The sequence below is a fragment of the Mesitornis unicolor genome, unplaced genomic scaffold (genome assembly GCF_000695765.1).
Source record: "Mesitornis unicolor isolate BGI_N332 unplaced genomic scaffold, ASM69576v1 scaffold7832, whole genome shotgun sequence".
NCBI classification, from domain to species: domain Eukaryota; kingdom Metazoa; phylum Chordata; class Aves; order Mesitornithiformes; family Mesitornithidae; genus Mesitornis; species Mesitornis unicolor.
The window spans coordinates 40,716-56,900 of record NW_010168596.1 but is presented as its reverse complement, the minus strand read 5'-3'; the positions used below and the strand labels follow the sequence as shown (position 1 = coordinate 56,900).

General features: G+C 36.7%; 1 protein-coding gene across 1 annotated transcript in view; it reads left to right on the top strand.

The window, feature by feature from the left end:
• ACOX3 (acyl-CoA oxidase 3, pristanoyl) overlaps window positions 1–15,912 on the top strand; it is a 33,420-nt gene extending 17,508 nt beyond the window's left edge. The window contains exons 8-18 of the mRNA XM_010179071.1: window positions 484–580; window positions 991–1,173; window positions 2,597–2,719; window positions 4,456–4,576; window positions 5,067–5,186; window positions 5,858–5,971; window positions 7,687–7,802; window positions 10,376–10,550; window positions 11,052–11,119; window positions 11,806–11,892; window positions 15,505–15,912. Coding sequence (XP_010177373.1) covers window positions 484–580; window positions 991–1,173; window positions 2,597–2,719; window positions 4,456–4,576; window positions 5,067–5,186; window positions 5,858–5,971; window positions 7,687–7,802; window positions 10,376–10,550; window positions 11,052–11,119; window positions 11,806–11,892; window positions 15,505–15,624 — 1,324 coding nt within the window. The 3' untranslated portion in view covers window positions 15,625–15,912. The remainder of the gene's footprint in view (window positions 1–483; window positions 581–990; window positions 1,174–2,596; window positions 2,720–4,455; window positions 4,577–5,066; window positions 5,187–5,857; window positions 5,972–7,686; window positions 7,803–10,375; window positions 10,551–11,051; window positions 11,120–11,805; window positions 11,893–15,504) is intronic.
• Window positions 15,913–16,185: the final 273 nt, after the last annotated feature.

The window sequence follows — 16,185 nt, the reverse complement described above, 5'->3', positions numbered from 1 at the left end:
TTCAGCAGAACTGTTTGTGACGGGGAATTATTAGGAGTCAGAGTGGCCCAGTCAGGTTGTAAGCAGGAGAAGGAAGTTGTTCATGTTTCCAAGCTTTGCGATAGCTGAGATACCAGGCTAGGTAACTTACCTGAACTAATGCAGACTGAGAACTCCGTTCAGGTTTTTGGGCTGTTGGTGGAAGTGTCTACATACTACCTCTGTATAAAGTCTCTAATCAGTAACTTCTTCTGTTCTTCCTCTCAAACAGAATACATTATTCATCCGTTAGTTGTTTGCTTCTTTATTTACAAAGCTGCTGAAATTGTCTCCTAATAGTCAATAAGGTGGTTCATTTTGAGTTTTTTTTTAAAAAAAACAACAAAACAAAACAAAACTGAGGAGTTATAACAAATAATTTTTCATCCTGAATTTCCTCTGCTATGTTGAGTCTACCTCAAGCTCGAGGTCGATTTTACATTGCTTGTCTATTTGTTTAAACAGATTTGCCATGTTCCACAATGTCAGGGTACCTAAAGAGAACATACTGAATATATCTGGAGATGTCACAGCTGAAGGGAAGTACTCCAGTTCAATCAAGGTATGAGTCAAGGTTTTGTTTTGTTAATACAGTTCATTAAATATACAAAGGTATATTTAATATCTAGAGATAGAACATGGGCCTCTCATGTTGGGAAGTACTAGATACCTTGACTTATGTTGAGAATTTCACATGAGATAGTGAGAATGCTGGTTTTTTAATTGACTTTCAGAGATGTCTCAGCTCACCTTTCTGACTTTACTGACTTGCTCTTTGTGTTACCTTGCTGATCCCAAAGTAGTTTAGAGAAACTGTTTTGAGTCTTGCCTGAACACCTTATCTGAATGTGTCAAGAAACAAAATTGGCCGATCTTCCAGGCTACTGATCATGCTACCAGAATTGTATCTTTATGGAGGAGGTAAATTAAATGTTATACTCACCATTCAGTCTGTGCCATTTATTCATTCAGGATGTTAAAGAGCGTTTTAGTGCAGCTCTGGGATCCCTGTCCACTGGCAGAATTCTGATCACAGCAATTTCCACGACCAATTTAAAGCTTGCCTTGTCGATAGCCATTCGCTTCTCAGCAGCTCGCCGTCAGTTTGGACCAACTGATGAAGAGGAAATACCTGTTCTTGAATACCAAACACAGGTAAATACTTTGGATCCACATCTACAGACTTTTCTGTAATGAAACTCAGAGCTACTGCAAAACAAGATAGTGACACTGAAGTTAATGAAATTAAACTTTTCTGTGTCAACTAAAGTGTCATTCTAGTGCAGCTGTGGGGGTTCATTCCAACTCAATATCTTCTCCTGGTACGATCAGACTTTTTTATATGTAAAGTTCTTGGAATAGCAAACCCCAAAATGTTCATGTTTCTCTGAAGTACCTAGAAGCATTTTTCTTCTAAAATAATAACTTTTTCAGAGAAAGACTGTCTTATATGCACACCTTAAAGTATTGCAGTATTTGTGTAAAGATGTCAGTGCTTCTTTTGCTGTTATGCTAATTTTATCTTTTTTTAGCCTTTATGCTTTAAAAGTGTAGAAATTAATGGCATGCATTGTGGTGAAGTCTCAAGCTAGCACTAATTTTGAGAGGAGTATAACCAGTGTTTTTTCTGCAGGTTATGCAGGTGAATAACACCTTTTGCTCTGAAAAAATAGAAAAAAAAGTATGTAGGGCAACTGGGAAACTCAGATGTGCTTAATGAGAAAGGTTAATAGAAAAGAAGTGTTGAAAACATACCTGCTCAGTTTGTCCTTGCAAAGTGGATGCTTTTTTCCAAGTTTGCCTTTAGGGTTTGCATTTAGTGTTGGAACTTTGAAAGTGTTCATGGGTTTCTACAAACTGGCAGAAGCCACCTTCTTTCCACTTCTGAATAAGCCAGGGTCTGCTTCCCACTATTCTTCGAGTCTCAATTTTTCTCAATTTTGGCATGTTCTGTAGGCTCTGCTTGCTGAACCTCTCATTCCTTTCTTGCTCTACCACAAAAGCTTCTTCAAGCAGTTTCTCTTTTCCCTTATGGGCTCCGAGTTGCATGGAGCACCAAAGATGCTTTTTTCTCTTCTTCCCAGCCCTGTTTTGTTTTGTTTGGGTTTTTTTGTTGGTTGTTGTTGGTTTTTTTCCCTCACAGAATGCAACCAGCACTAATGCACATTCAGCAGTGAACAAGCAACTGAAACAGTAGTGACCTCTGTGATGTTGGTACTGAAGAACACATGAATCATGACTGGCCTCAGCATGCCACACGTTGTATAAACGCAGGGCAAAAATATGTTGTTGGTCCCAAAAGCTTCAGTGACCTTTTGCACTGGTTTAACAGAGAATTTATCACAAATTCATAAAATGCATGAACTAGAATAACATAACTGTAACTTGTGTATAGAGTAATTACGTTTAATTATGTTTATAGATGGTTATTGTTGAGCTCTCTTCTCCATAAGACAATTTTCCAGTTTGAACAAAGTAAAAACAAATGGGTTGGTTCAATATTGAAAGATAGTTACATGTATATACCTATAAAAAATACATATCAATTGCAATCAAATATATTTTATTTTTATTCTAGCAATGGCGTCTTCTTCCTTATCTGGCTGCAGCATATGCTTTAGATTATTTCTCCAAAACCCTGTTTGAGAACTTTGTGGAATTTTATGCAGGCTTATTGACAAAGCAAAGGAGTCAGAGACAGGTGAGATATTCACACATTTCTTCTTAGCTGAGTTCTTACTATAATAAACTGGAAATTGCTAAATGCAGGACTTAGAAGTTTTAGGCCATGTTGCAATCAAGAATGCTAGAGCAATGTCTCAGATATATGGGAGATACGAAGTAATTATTAAAGTTGCCTTCAGTGTCCGAATTAGTTTTGATGGAGTCGTTAAAGTTTTATTGGTTTCTGTGAGATTTAAAGCTATGTTGCCTTGCAGAATTGTTTATCATAAATATATTATAATGATGCAAATTCAGCTTATAACTGCTGTAAATGATACTGCAGGGGGCATATATCAAAGACTTTCTGAAATTATACTATTCTTAATTCCCACACAGACGCTGTGAGTTTGGCTTGAGTTTGCAATTCATATTCATGTGGTAGGATAAATATGTTTGGAGAAAAAAGCTTAGACTTTTGAGTCTTAATGCTTAATTTCTCATCCACAATCAGACCACTGGAAGTCACCTCTTTGCAAAAGTTTGATTCTCAAAGAAAATAACTGCAGTATGTTTTTTATTATATATAAGCTTTATTTATATTTTTAATTTTTACAATATAATTATTAGTGTCCACACACTGGATAAGTATTGCTCAGATCACACTTAAACACTCAGACTTTTCTTCAGCTAAAATAAAGCTCATTAAAGATCTCTGTACTAATGGCTGGGTATTCTAATTTCTTTTTGCACAAACTACAGAAGAATCTGTTTGATTTTTTTAATCTGGTATTTTATCTCTGAGGATCACTGGTGCAGTCTCTAATCTTAGGCAGAACAGTGGTGTCCTGGTTTAGGGCTGGGCTGGACGCTAAATCCTGGACAGATGCTCTCTATTAACCACTAAATAGAAAATTAGTTCTGTTTAGCTCAAACCAGAACAAGTGGCTATCAAAAAACAATCGTGATAGAGAAAAATATGATTGTTGACCATGTTAAGAATGTAATCCTTATGAATTCCTTTGTTCTACAGGAGATCTTAAAAATAAAACCAAACAACAAAACCAAACCACAAACACACCCCCCACCCCCCAAAAAAACCCCAAAACAACCAGAGAGTTGCTCTTAAACAAGCTTTGGTATTAGCAGCCCCCTGTCTCCAAGAAGTGGAGTTCCGTACACATTTTCAAAGGAAGGCCAGCAGAGCTCGTATAAATGCAGGCTACTGTGAGTCTCTGGAAATTGAGGGGGTACTTTTACATTTTCCTACTCTTTGCAGAATTCATGCTTGGAAGATCAGGGGGAAATGGGTAAGGCAGTAAACATACAAATCCCCTTGCTAACTGCAGAGAGAGGGATTGCTAATGTCACAGAGGGGACAGAAGCTTTCTCTGCACGTGACACCTTCAACCACCTCCCTCTCCATCTTTAGGAGGGAAAGATTGGCACGCAGTGAACTGTCCCATGCAATGCCATGTCATCTGGCACATCTGAGCTAAAATGTACCCATCTGGCCATTACCCGGTACAAATTACTGCTTTCTCATATAGGAAAGTGCCAGAGGTTTTTCAGTTGTGGCAGAGTTGGGTTTTTTTGTGGCAGAAAAAAAAAATAAAAAATGTTCTTCCTTTGCATAAATCTCAGAAAATTTTATTTATGTATTGCAAGTTACTGTTTTCTTCATTGTAAAGCAGTACACATAACTATGGCTTTAACCAGTCTCAAACTTATTTTGTGTAAAATTTATTTCTCACTTATAACTTGTTTTTCACAAAGTCTGATTTGGGACGTGAGATTCATGCCTTATCTGCTGCCAGCAAGCCACTGTCTTCTTGGACTGCTCAGCAGGCAGCCCAGGAGTGCCGAGAAGCTTGTGGAGGACATGGTTACCTTGCCAGTAAGTTACAGACTACTGCGTACACTGATGGAGCGTGGTTATGTTGATGTGTTCTTTGACTGTTGTTGCCTCACAGTGTCTGAATTTTAGCAATACATTTCTAAAGGGTTTTTCCCTCATATTCATATTTTTAAAGTTCATTTTATACCTGATACCACAAAAAGAACTAAACCTGTGCAGCATCTGCACCAGCATTTGGACAGAAGAAGACTGTGTATGTGATTCAGTCTCAGTTCCAAAAATAAAGATGCAGACTTTATAGATGGAAATTCCTGTTGTAAGATGAATGACACACTTCTCTAAAATCTTTCCAGTATCTTCATTTTCATAAGCTAAACAGTGAACTTCCAAGCTCATCTGTTGCTAACAATAGTTATACATACAGGAACAGACAACTCTTCTGCATTTTGTCACAGAATAATTATTTAATCCCTCTTAGCTTTCATTAATACATTGCAATATATTAAACTGTGCACTTGTTCTTATTAAGTGAATCGTCTGGGTGAGATCCGAAATGACAATGATCCAAACTGTACATATGAGGGAGATAACAATGTCCTGCTTCAGCAAACCAGCAACTACTTAGTGAGCTGGATGAATTGTGTAAGAGGTAAGTTTTCATTGTGGAATCCTATGCTGGACCCAACAGTGTGTAACTAATGGAATTAGGAGGTAATTTCATGCTGAAAATAATTGGCAGTAATTTAATCATTTTGTAGAGCATAAATAATGTGCTACAGACTCCATCATATGATACGTTCACAATACACAGATAATTGCTGCAAGAAATATTCTTTCTCTTAAGTCTTGCAGAAGATAGCTAGACGTTTTGCCATCCCTCATCAGGTTAAGTAGTATCTTACTCCCTGCAGTTTAGAACTACTCCTAAAGTCCTTGTGAGTCTGGGTACCCTCTGCTCATTGTTCTTAAAAGGACTGGTATCACCTAATGTGGTTACAATATCCATCAGTACATTTTGTAGTTCTCTAGATAAATGACTTTGTTTCAATTTTGTAGCAGTGAGTTTCACCAGCATCTTACAGAACTGGAAGACTCGGCAATAGGGGTTGAATCTTACAGGGCTTACAGGCAGTGATGTCAGGTTTTTCAGCACTCATCCACCAGTCCTCATTTGGCTGGACTAGGCCATACTAAAATAAATGATATGACCTAATTGCATCTGGCCTATCAACTGTGTGCATGGCTTTATAATAGGCTTTTAGTTCCAAAGAGTTTGATTTCTTTTCTCATAAATAATTTTTATTTTCTTTGGTATTTCAGATAAAGCTCCTTTTGAATCACCTTTTGGAACAATAAACTTTTTGCAAGACTACCATCATATCCTTAGCTGGAAATTCACAGCCATTAGTGTTGAAGATTGCATGGACTCCTCAGGTAGCCTTCTGCTGCTGCTAAACTGATTCTCGAATCTTAAATTCCTTTCCAGAGGAAAGGATCCAGAGATCTGAGATTCAAACTCTGCTACTTATTAGATATTTCTTATATTACTATTTGCTGGCTGTATGATATGCATTTCAATTTACTAAGAACATGGTTTGCATTAAACTATGTCCTATTGTCCTCAGCCTCAATTCTGAAATGGAAGGTAGCGTCAGATACTTTTGTTCCTCTAAAATAGCATTTGGGATCTAGCGTTTTTTGCCACTTTGTTGTTGTTTTCAAGTGAAACTGTTGTGAGGGGCATTGACTGCCATGACCTTATATCACTAAGATATCTTATTTTAGAAACCACACCTGTGATTTAGAAATATGTTGAAGAGGTTTTTAAGTGTCTCTGCTTTTGACAGTTGCTTTTGGTTGCATGGAGGAAAATGAGTAATGGTGAAAGAAGATTCCCTGCAGTTTTCCTGGCTTACTGCACTATAATTAAATCAAGTATGACATTAGATGCCATTCCCACTTTTGTATCACTGTGAACCCAAATTGGCCCTTGGAGGCAAAAATTAACAATGAAAAGAGCAGATAATGAGGTAGTGACAGTGGACTGAGCAAAAGCAAATTTGTGAAACTGAGAACATACCAGGGAACAAAACTCCAGTCTTAGATATATAAGGGGCAATCAAGTGGATTCCTAGAATTCAGTAACCACTTCAGTGCTCAAATAATTGCAAAAAAGCTGAACTTCTGATAGTGATGCACAGTACCAAGTGAGATAGTATCATAATAACTAAGGGGTAAAATCTTCAAAATACAAAAGTTTATAAGAAAAGGACTAGTTCAACACAACTGCTTGCTTGCTTCTTTGTTGTATGTCTCCAACTTGTGAAATCCAGCAGAACACAGACTGATACCTAAGCACATGTTCTCTTCTCTCCTGTAATACCTACTGAACCAGAATATGTATAGCTCTAAGAATATCTGAATCTGTTTATTGTTGCATTCTGTTAGAAACTGAACTGTTAATTTAGGTACCTATGTTTAGGCAGCATGTGAACACTCACAATTGCCGAAATAATATTCTACATGAAATCTCAAGCTCAGACACAAGCAGGATTAATACAAGGCCTTTATGCTGAAGTACTGTTTTTCCTTAATAGTTTCAGGCTTCTCTAAAAATGTAATGCATTTACATACAAAGCAAGTAATTCAAATGCAATTACATTCAGCCAGTTTTGCAATGTTAGAAGTCATGTGCTTGGCAGTACGTAGCATCATTTCACAATTGCAAAGGGGTCCATGAAATGTGGACTGTCTTCTGTTCTTGTATTCTCAGAGGAGACTGAGTACTTTGTAGACCTAAGTCTTAATATAGGAAGAAAATAACAAGCCTAAAAAATTTGATTGAGTCAGAAAATATTTGTATCTAAATTAAGCTGTGGATATACCTGGCCTTTTAGCTTCAGGTCAGTTTGAACTAGCGTATGGTCACGCATGGTATGGCTTCACTATACAGTTACAATCTGACTGCCTTACCCAGCTTATTTTCTGCATCTACAGTAATGGGCAAAGTGTCATGTTAATGAGCTGATTAATTAACACTTTAACTTTTCATCTTGGGTAACAAAAACTGAGACTGCAGTAGAATCTGCATGTGACTTCTTGCAGTATAAATGTGAATGTTAAGAATTTGGGGTTTCTCTTTTTCACAGTTCCTTTGGCAGCATATAAATGGCTGGTTTGCTACCTGCTCCGAGAAAGTGACCTAAAGCTAAGCAAGGAGAAGCAGTCTGGCCGAAGTGATTTTGAGGCAAAAAACAACTGTCAGGTAATACTTATTCAGCTTTCTTATTTTACTTATTTTCATCCAGGTTTGTCACATTCTGTTAGTTTTATCTTCTTGTGTTATGAAGTACAATTTCCTCAAGCATAAAACAGCTAGTCAGATAACTAATAAAGTGTAATACCTGTCCATGTGCATCGTATTGAACATGATAGCAGGAGAACAGTTACCATAAGCAGAAGTTGTCTTCTAGGATATATCTTCCTTCAGAAAAGTTGCAGGCATGTGCTGAGTGGTGCCTGGAATTTTGATAGCACAGCTTCTGAAGACTAAATCTACTACTATTAAATCTGCTGCAGTATCTGATTATTAAATCTCCATCTGGTCTTGTGGCCAAATACATACTGTAGGAAAGAATCTTGCTCTGGCAGGTAGGTAGACTCTATGACCTAATAGGTCTTTTCCATCTCTAATTTCTATAGTACAGACTACTCATGAAAGATACCAGACTGACAGCATTGGAACCTGAAAAGGAAACATTGACAATCTACATATAGCAGATCCACTCACTCGCCCATGAGTTTTAACAGCTAGGAATGGCTTAGCTCCAAATTTCAGTATATATCCCCAAGCTCCCCAAATTCTGCCGTTAACTCCATAAGAAAAACTGGCTCACATCCAAGGTAAAGAACACTTGCATTTGTCACTGAGGAGAGAGATCTGCTCCCTGAAGATGGCCAGTGTCATTCACCTTATCTGGAAAGCTCATTAAAAAAACATCAGGAAGGAATATTCAACTCTGCACCTAGAAAGAGCCATCCTGGCTTCAATAGGGGATGGTCTGTGTGAAACCACTGGTAGAGTGGAAGAAATATTGCCTGGTTTTACCCTAGAAGCAGCTTATTAGAGAAACTCTTCAGGGTCAATTCAGAATGAGAATTGCCAGAAGTTCAAGTCTGATTGCCTGTCAGTTGGCTGCCTCTTGGGAGGCTGGTGCCAGGGCCACTGTGTTAGAAAGAAGGGTTTGCTCAGAAGTATGAGGTTTCTCTTCTATGTCCAAATGTGCTAAAATTTAAAGATACTTAGCCTCACAACTGCTCTTTAGATAGGCATTGATATACCTTAGGTCATTGGGGTTTTTTTTCTCCTTACAATTCATCTTCAGGACAGCAGGAGTTTTCCTTTTAAATTGCATGCCTTAAAAATATCTGAAAATTATTTACAAGCTGTGCTTTAAAGACATGTACTTATTTGATTTAAAACTTTCTGGGCATGAGGAAGCACCTTTTTGTCATCCCAGTGGCTGATTAATATATAATATTTGTTCTTGCTATGATTCCTAGCCTATCCCTAGGCTATTTTAGTTTGGGGATAGCCTGATAGAAACAATACAGAAGTGCAAGCAAAGGTAAAGAAAAAAATAGAATTATAGGGGAGAAGAATAGGGAATTAATGCTTCATTCTGACTAGGGAATTGACACTCATATCTAAAAAGTCCTTGTAGTAAGGGGGAAGCCCTCCCTAAATCTGCAAAGGATGAATGAGTATTTTGCAGTTCACACTTGTATCTCAGCCTGGACATAAGCATGTCACAGAACAGCTCTCAAGAGAGAGACAGTACTCTTTGGAATATGCCTTTTTAAATGCCACAGTGGATTTAAATGCAAGGATGATGCAAGTATTCAAAAGAAAAAGAAAAACTAATCAGCTAATTCTAAATTAAAGAAAAAAACAACTGAACAAATGGATTAAAACCAAACACAAATTTACAACAAATCAGCCACAACAGGAATGGTTTCATATTCTCTTCTCGTCACCAGCAAGAGTGTTTTCAGTCAGCATTCTATTTCATGGTAGTAGGACATACGCTGTGATGCAGCAAATGTGACATATATAAAAGTAGAGAAGTGTTCCTGTGTGAGTACAATCACTTAAGATTTTATACATTGTATTAACAGTAACTGGTGACTTTTGCCTTTCTGATCAGATATTGGCAAAGATGAGTTGGACAGTTCTTTCAAAACGTACTGCACTTTATTGCAATCCATAAACAGAATGCACTTATGCTAACATGATCCAATTTTTTAGTTATCATTTAAATGCATTATCATAAGTTTTCAGTAGGTTACTGAACCACTTCAAAGATTTTATCCTCTTTGTAAAATTCTGTATAATGTTAAATAAATATAAACCTACCTTTATCTTATTAAAGTTGTAAAGGTTTATTAATGATCCTAGATTCAGCAAACCTGATTTTGCATGGTCTCTCTGATGTAGCTACTTGATCCCAGTCTGGGTTCAACTGCTACATTACACTGGTAAAAGACGTACAATCTGTGCTCCCTTTGGATTACTATAAGGAGCACCCAAACTGGAACACAGTGGAAAATTAGGATCTTATTTCTAAGGGGCATTTCATGAGGCATTTCATTACTAACGTTTGCAAAGACATTGTAGAAATGGTTATCTTTTAGAGTATCTTGTTAGACATTAACCTCAAGCTAGATCAGTGGATCTGAATCAACAGATCTCCAACTTTACCAGAGCAATGTCATTTTACACCAAGGATTGGTTCCTTGTATGTTGTTACTCAGTGCTCTTTTTTTCTGTTTCCTAAGGTCTACTACTGTCGATCATTAGCCGTTGCTTTTATCGAACAAATAGTGCTGCAAAGATACCATGACTACACTCATGATCCCAACATACCATCTAGTCTGCAGCCAGTGCTTAAGAATCTCAGTGCTCTGTATGGACTCTGGTCTTTAAGTAAACATCTGGCTGTGCTCTATCAAGGTGAGATCAGCACTCTGAATATACTGTGCGTGTCACTTTATAAAAGTCCTAATTTAAAGATGAGGATTTTTTTCCCTTATTGTATCTTGGCAGGGGGAGGGAATTAAGATTGAGATTAGGGCATTTTCTTATTGCCTGTGTAATGTGAAACAACCATTCTGGACAAAATTTTCAGGAGCAGGAAACTGGAGCTACAAATTAACCCAAAAGACTCTTAGCTCAGAGTTGATGCAGGGCTCACAAGATTTGATGTGGTCCAGTGCTTGGGAGAGAGGATGGAGGACAGGCAGCCAGATGCTGTACTGCAGCTTCTTAGTGCAAAAGACTCCAAATGTCTTAAATTGACAGTTTTGGAGTCCTCTCATTAGAGAAAGACAGCCAATCCAGTTACACAGGAGAATCTGTTTAGTCTCCTGAATATTGAACTGATAAACTACTTTGTAAAGGATTGTATCAGTGTAATCTTAACTGGTATATGCTTCTTTGTGAATGTACTTGCAGGTGGCTATGCTTCCGGTGAACAAGCTGGGAGATTTATTCAGAATGCTATTCTGGACCTCTGCTACAGGGTAAGCCTTCAAGATTGTTTGTTGTTATTAAATAATAATATAGTTTACAAATACTAAAAAAGAGATGTATCAGTTATTCTAAACTTCAAGGGGTAAATTAGCAGGATATTACATTAATAGTTTCTAAATAACTTCCTGTAAAATTTAGTAACTCATTGACCTTGAAATTAGTCCTAGTTTATTTACCAAAAAATCTGAAACATTGTATCTTACAAAATAACACTCTGTCATTTGTGCCCTTGCAATCTGTGTTGGAAAGCCAGTGAAATATTGCAATCCTGTTCTATTTATTTCATTATTGTGTTAGTTAATCTTTTTTTCTCAACATAAAAGCTTTTCAAACTGGATCATATTCTTCACAGGTAAGTAAAATTTCAATGATGAATCTGGAAGTTATGTTTTTAAAATTCTGAAATACATGTTTTTATGTGTGTAAACAGTATCATCTTGGTTAAAATATGTTTTAAACTCCCTAAGTGAAGAAGGAAAACATTTAAAAAACACTCTTTTTGGCAATTTTCCTGGGAAGAAAAAAGCAAATCAAATCTAGACTCCTTGTTGTGGATTTCTCTAAATTACCAATAGCTGGTACTTGATGAAAATAAACTTTATGCTGCTCTGTAGTTCATGGGTAGCCATAAGCAACTACAGAAATTGCCAAATGTGTGCCTTTTGTTTTTAAACAGTTGAAAGATGATGCAGTTGCCCTGGTTGATGTCTTTGCTCCTCCTGACTTCATTCTCAACTCTCCCATTGGTAAAGCTAGTGGAGAGGTAAGAAAACCCATTTCAAAATTTGTAGGTTTAATCATTAAGAAGGCTATTGCCTGTAAATAGCCGTAACATATTCAAGACACTTCACAGCTACAAAAGAAAACACTTTATTCAGTGGAATGTACCATAGTTAAATTGATGTCAGCAGAAAACAACATTTTGCATTTGCTGGAGATAGGCTTCAATGGGAAACTCATACAGTATTGTTCCAGTTTGCTCTTGTGGACATCTATGCTGCTGAACAAAAAAATAAAGAAGAAATTATACCATCTCCGAAGATTCCTTAAAGAATAACATGTCTTTGGCATATAGCTTAATACCTCGGAGAGGTAGTAAGGTGTATTTCTTCTCTGCTTAGGACTTTTGCGGCTTTTATTGGTATTCATATTACCCAGCTTGTGTGATGTGAAATTATTTCTCTCTTTTAATTTTTCATAAAATAGTTATTTTAATAAGAGAAAGGGAAATTTAAAACATAGTCCAGTTAAAAAATACATCAGAAATTGCAGAGTTCTTTGAAAATCTTTTTATCCAGTGGGATTTCTAGGATATGACAGAGTATCTTGTACTAATAAGTGCAATGTACAGCATTACCCAAGTGATCTCAGTGATCTTAATACAGACTTCAAGGATGTTGTACTATTAGCACTTCTCCTTGGTTTGATGAATCCATCCTTGTTAAGGCCAAGAGGTATTTTTCGTATAGTCTGAATTATACAAAGCACAAGCTGAATCAAGAACATAAGAATGGCCCTACTGGATCCAGTTCACAGAATACTCAGTAACTGAGGATGGCCGAGGAAAACGCTGTATGAAACAGATTAAATAATGAGGGGTCCCTTCCCTGGTGTCTCAACTGTTGGCAGTTGGTGCTTTAAGAGATATCTCAAGCCTTAGGTTTTATTTGTATCATTCTATTTAATAGCCACAGATGTATCTCTCCTCCATTCATTTTTCCCATCCATTTTCAAATTCAGATTCGGCTTTTGACTTCCATGACACCATAATTTTCATAATTTGAGTATTGTGAAAAAAATACTTCCTAGTCCGAGTCTGTATATATTTTCTATGTGGGGGGGTCTTTTCATTCCTGTGACAGGCCTTGTTTTCCTTCTGCGTATCTTTCCTAGTTCTGCCATATCCTTTCTGAGGCATCATAACCAGACCTAGAAGTAGGATTCAGGATGTGGGTGCACCATGAATTTAGCTATACTATGTTATGGTGCCCTTCTGATTTTTTTCTACTTTGACGTATTTAATGAGCTATATTTCGTTCCAAAGTCTCAGCAACCAAAAATTCTTGCTTACTGGCCAATCCTACTCCACAGAGCCAAGCTGGGGGATAACTACTATGTAGAGTCTGGTGTCACAGTACAGTAGTTTGGTTTAGCATGGATAGAGCCTGTAGAGAATCACTAGAGCCTGGGGAGATGGCCAGGAAGTTTGACAGGATCGCTGAGTCAGGTGTGCTCAATGCTTTTCAATATTCTCTGCCTGTGCCTTCATGGCTGAAGTTGTCCATCGTTCCCATGGTGATCAAGCAATACAGAAGGCAGCCCAGATGTTTCTAACCAGACACTGACCTAACAGAATGATTACTTTGGTAACACAGTCTCTACAAATAAAGGAGGAAGGCTAGCTTTATATATCCAGCCATCTCAGCCAGATGACTATAATCATCACTGGAAATTCTGTTTCTACCTCTATAGATTTTTGAGGATTAAATTAATGGTCATGGGAGGGAAGCTCCAAAAGTAACTCTAAGAGAAGGAACATCATCTGTAAGAATGTTAAGAAAATCTGTATTGGCCAAAAGTCCATATTCTGTCTCTAACAGAAGTTGCGAGCAGATGCTATAGGCAGGAATATAAAATATAGTGCAAGTACACAGTGATCCATTCCTAGAATACTACTCCCTTTCTAGCAGTCAGCTGGAGACTTCTATACAGCAGCTGAGGAAGGTGTCATGTAGTGGATTTGGCTAGCTCCTCTTTTGCTAGCTCTTAGTTCGCACAAATACAGAAGCCACAGAGGCTTATTAGTACGAGGAATTAATATTGGAGGTTAAGATTAGGAATATAATATGTGAGACATGCAGATAGGACTCTAAACGCTACTGACTTTTTTGTGTACTATTAGGTAATGTTTTTGTAAATTCAGCGAGTCATATTGAGAAAATAATTTCAAGCAGTGATGTCCAACCCATGTTCTGCAGAATTCTGGAAGGTTTTCTGAACTGCCACTAAGTCTGTGGTTTTCAACTTGTGTAAATATTTTCAACTGAAATTTGAAAAAGGCTGCTAATCCCTGACTCAAAGAAAATACTTAATAAAGCTCCTCGTCTCCTGGCTGTCTGTATTTAATTCTCTATTCATTGCTATCTTTGCAACTTCTCAAAACCAATGCAAACATTTTAGTAAAAATTACAGCATGGTAAAGAATAGATTATCCAAGCATAATAGGAAAACTAATTTAATTCGGGACAATGCGTGTTGCACTGTAGCGGTGTGTCTTGCACCGTGAGCCACAGATCATAATTGGAGCAGAGGAAAGGTTTCCATATTTGACACAGACAGCTTTAAGCACTAAATAAGAATTCAGATTCTCCTCTTTAAATGAAACTTTGATGGTGTGGACATCATTTCCTCATAGAAGCTTTGACAATCTCAGCTTCAGTATACAAAGTTATTGCCAGAATTATTTAAAGATCAATTAAAAATTATTAGACAGTAATAAATTTTGAATGGAATAAACAGTTAACACTAGCCCATGTAATCAAGATAAAATATATTTAATGTTAAATAGGTTCTATTTCAATATTTGTTTAAATCATCACAGATACATAGGGCCAAGCCATCTTTTGATGTAGAAGAAAGGCTTCTCACTTTACATCATTGACTACTTTTACACTATGTTAATATTGTATTTTACTGAACTTTAACTTACTGCTGAAAATATGTCCTTCCTTTCCACATCTTTCTACAATGTTATTTAAATTTTTAAGCTTCAGTTAATTATAATCTGCCAAATATTGCTAAAATTATACTTTTGCAGAATTTACTTCCCATGTATGTTTTAACTGTTCCACATAAAATTGCAAATTGATGAAGATGATGAATTAACAATCTGCTCATGAGAGAGGAATTTCTTATGCTCAGAATGAACAGTTCACATCTGGGAGAGAAGTTATGTTACTTTCCAGAAGTGTATTGCAATAAAGGTAAAAGCAGACATGCACAGGTGCTTTCAGACACAGTCTTCAGGTTTGGACAGAACAAAGATTAGCTTAATATAACCTTGTTCCCAAATTTCTACCTTTGGTAATACAACTTGTGTCAGGTTGAAAACAAGAAATTATCAGGTTACTGGTTTCCTGCTTTAATGCTAAGGATGGTCTAAATGATTTACACAGATATCTGATGTTCATGGTACTTTGAAATGTTGTGCTTTATCTTTGTGTTTATTCTTGCGGCTACATAATTATTCACATTTGTTATCTAGAAATTCAATCACAATCTTATTATAACCAGTAAGTTAAATAATGTATCTCACAGAAGTCTTACTGGTTTTATTTTCTGTGTGAACTAATCCTTTATTATTATTATTTTGCAGTTATATAAAAATATGTGGGCAGAGATCCTTCAAGGCAACAAAGCTCTGAAGAGACCTTCATGGTGGGCAGAATTTTGTATTGATAAACCCGTTATAGGCAGGCTGAGGTCAAGATTGTAAACCAAACAAGTTGTAAGGGGCCTGAGATGGATACCGTATTTCAAACATCAGGAGTAAAACACCATTTGTCAAACACTGAAAGTGAAAGAGATTTTCATAGAAAAGTGCCAAGTTTTAAAATAACTTTGAAATCAAGTCCAACTTGGTCTCAGAGACTGTTAACATAATAATGACATGAGCAAAAGCAACACATCTGCACACTATTCATATTTACTCCATTAAATACAAAAAAAAAGATTCATTATGATCACTGCTTTGCAAAGTTTCTATAAAAGAAATTTTCCAATCAGTCTCTTGACTTTACCATCATATTACAGAAGTTAAATAATTAAGAAACATTTCTCACAAGGGATTATGAATAAACTGAACAAAAGCAAAATAAAAGAGAATTTGAAGAACAAGAAAGAAGACATCAAGAACACCAACAGTGATAAACATGTATTAAGGGATGGGAATAATTTCCGACAGCCCCTTTGAAGTCTGTGAAGCTCTTCTGATTTACTTCATATGCCTCTGCATTAAACTACTTGATTGCTCTTTCAGTGCAGGAGAGGATTGGGA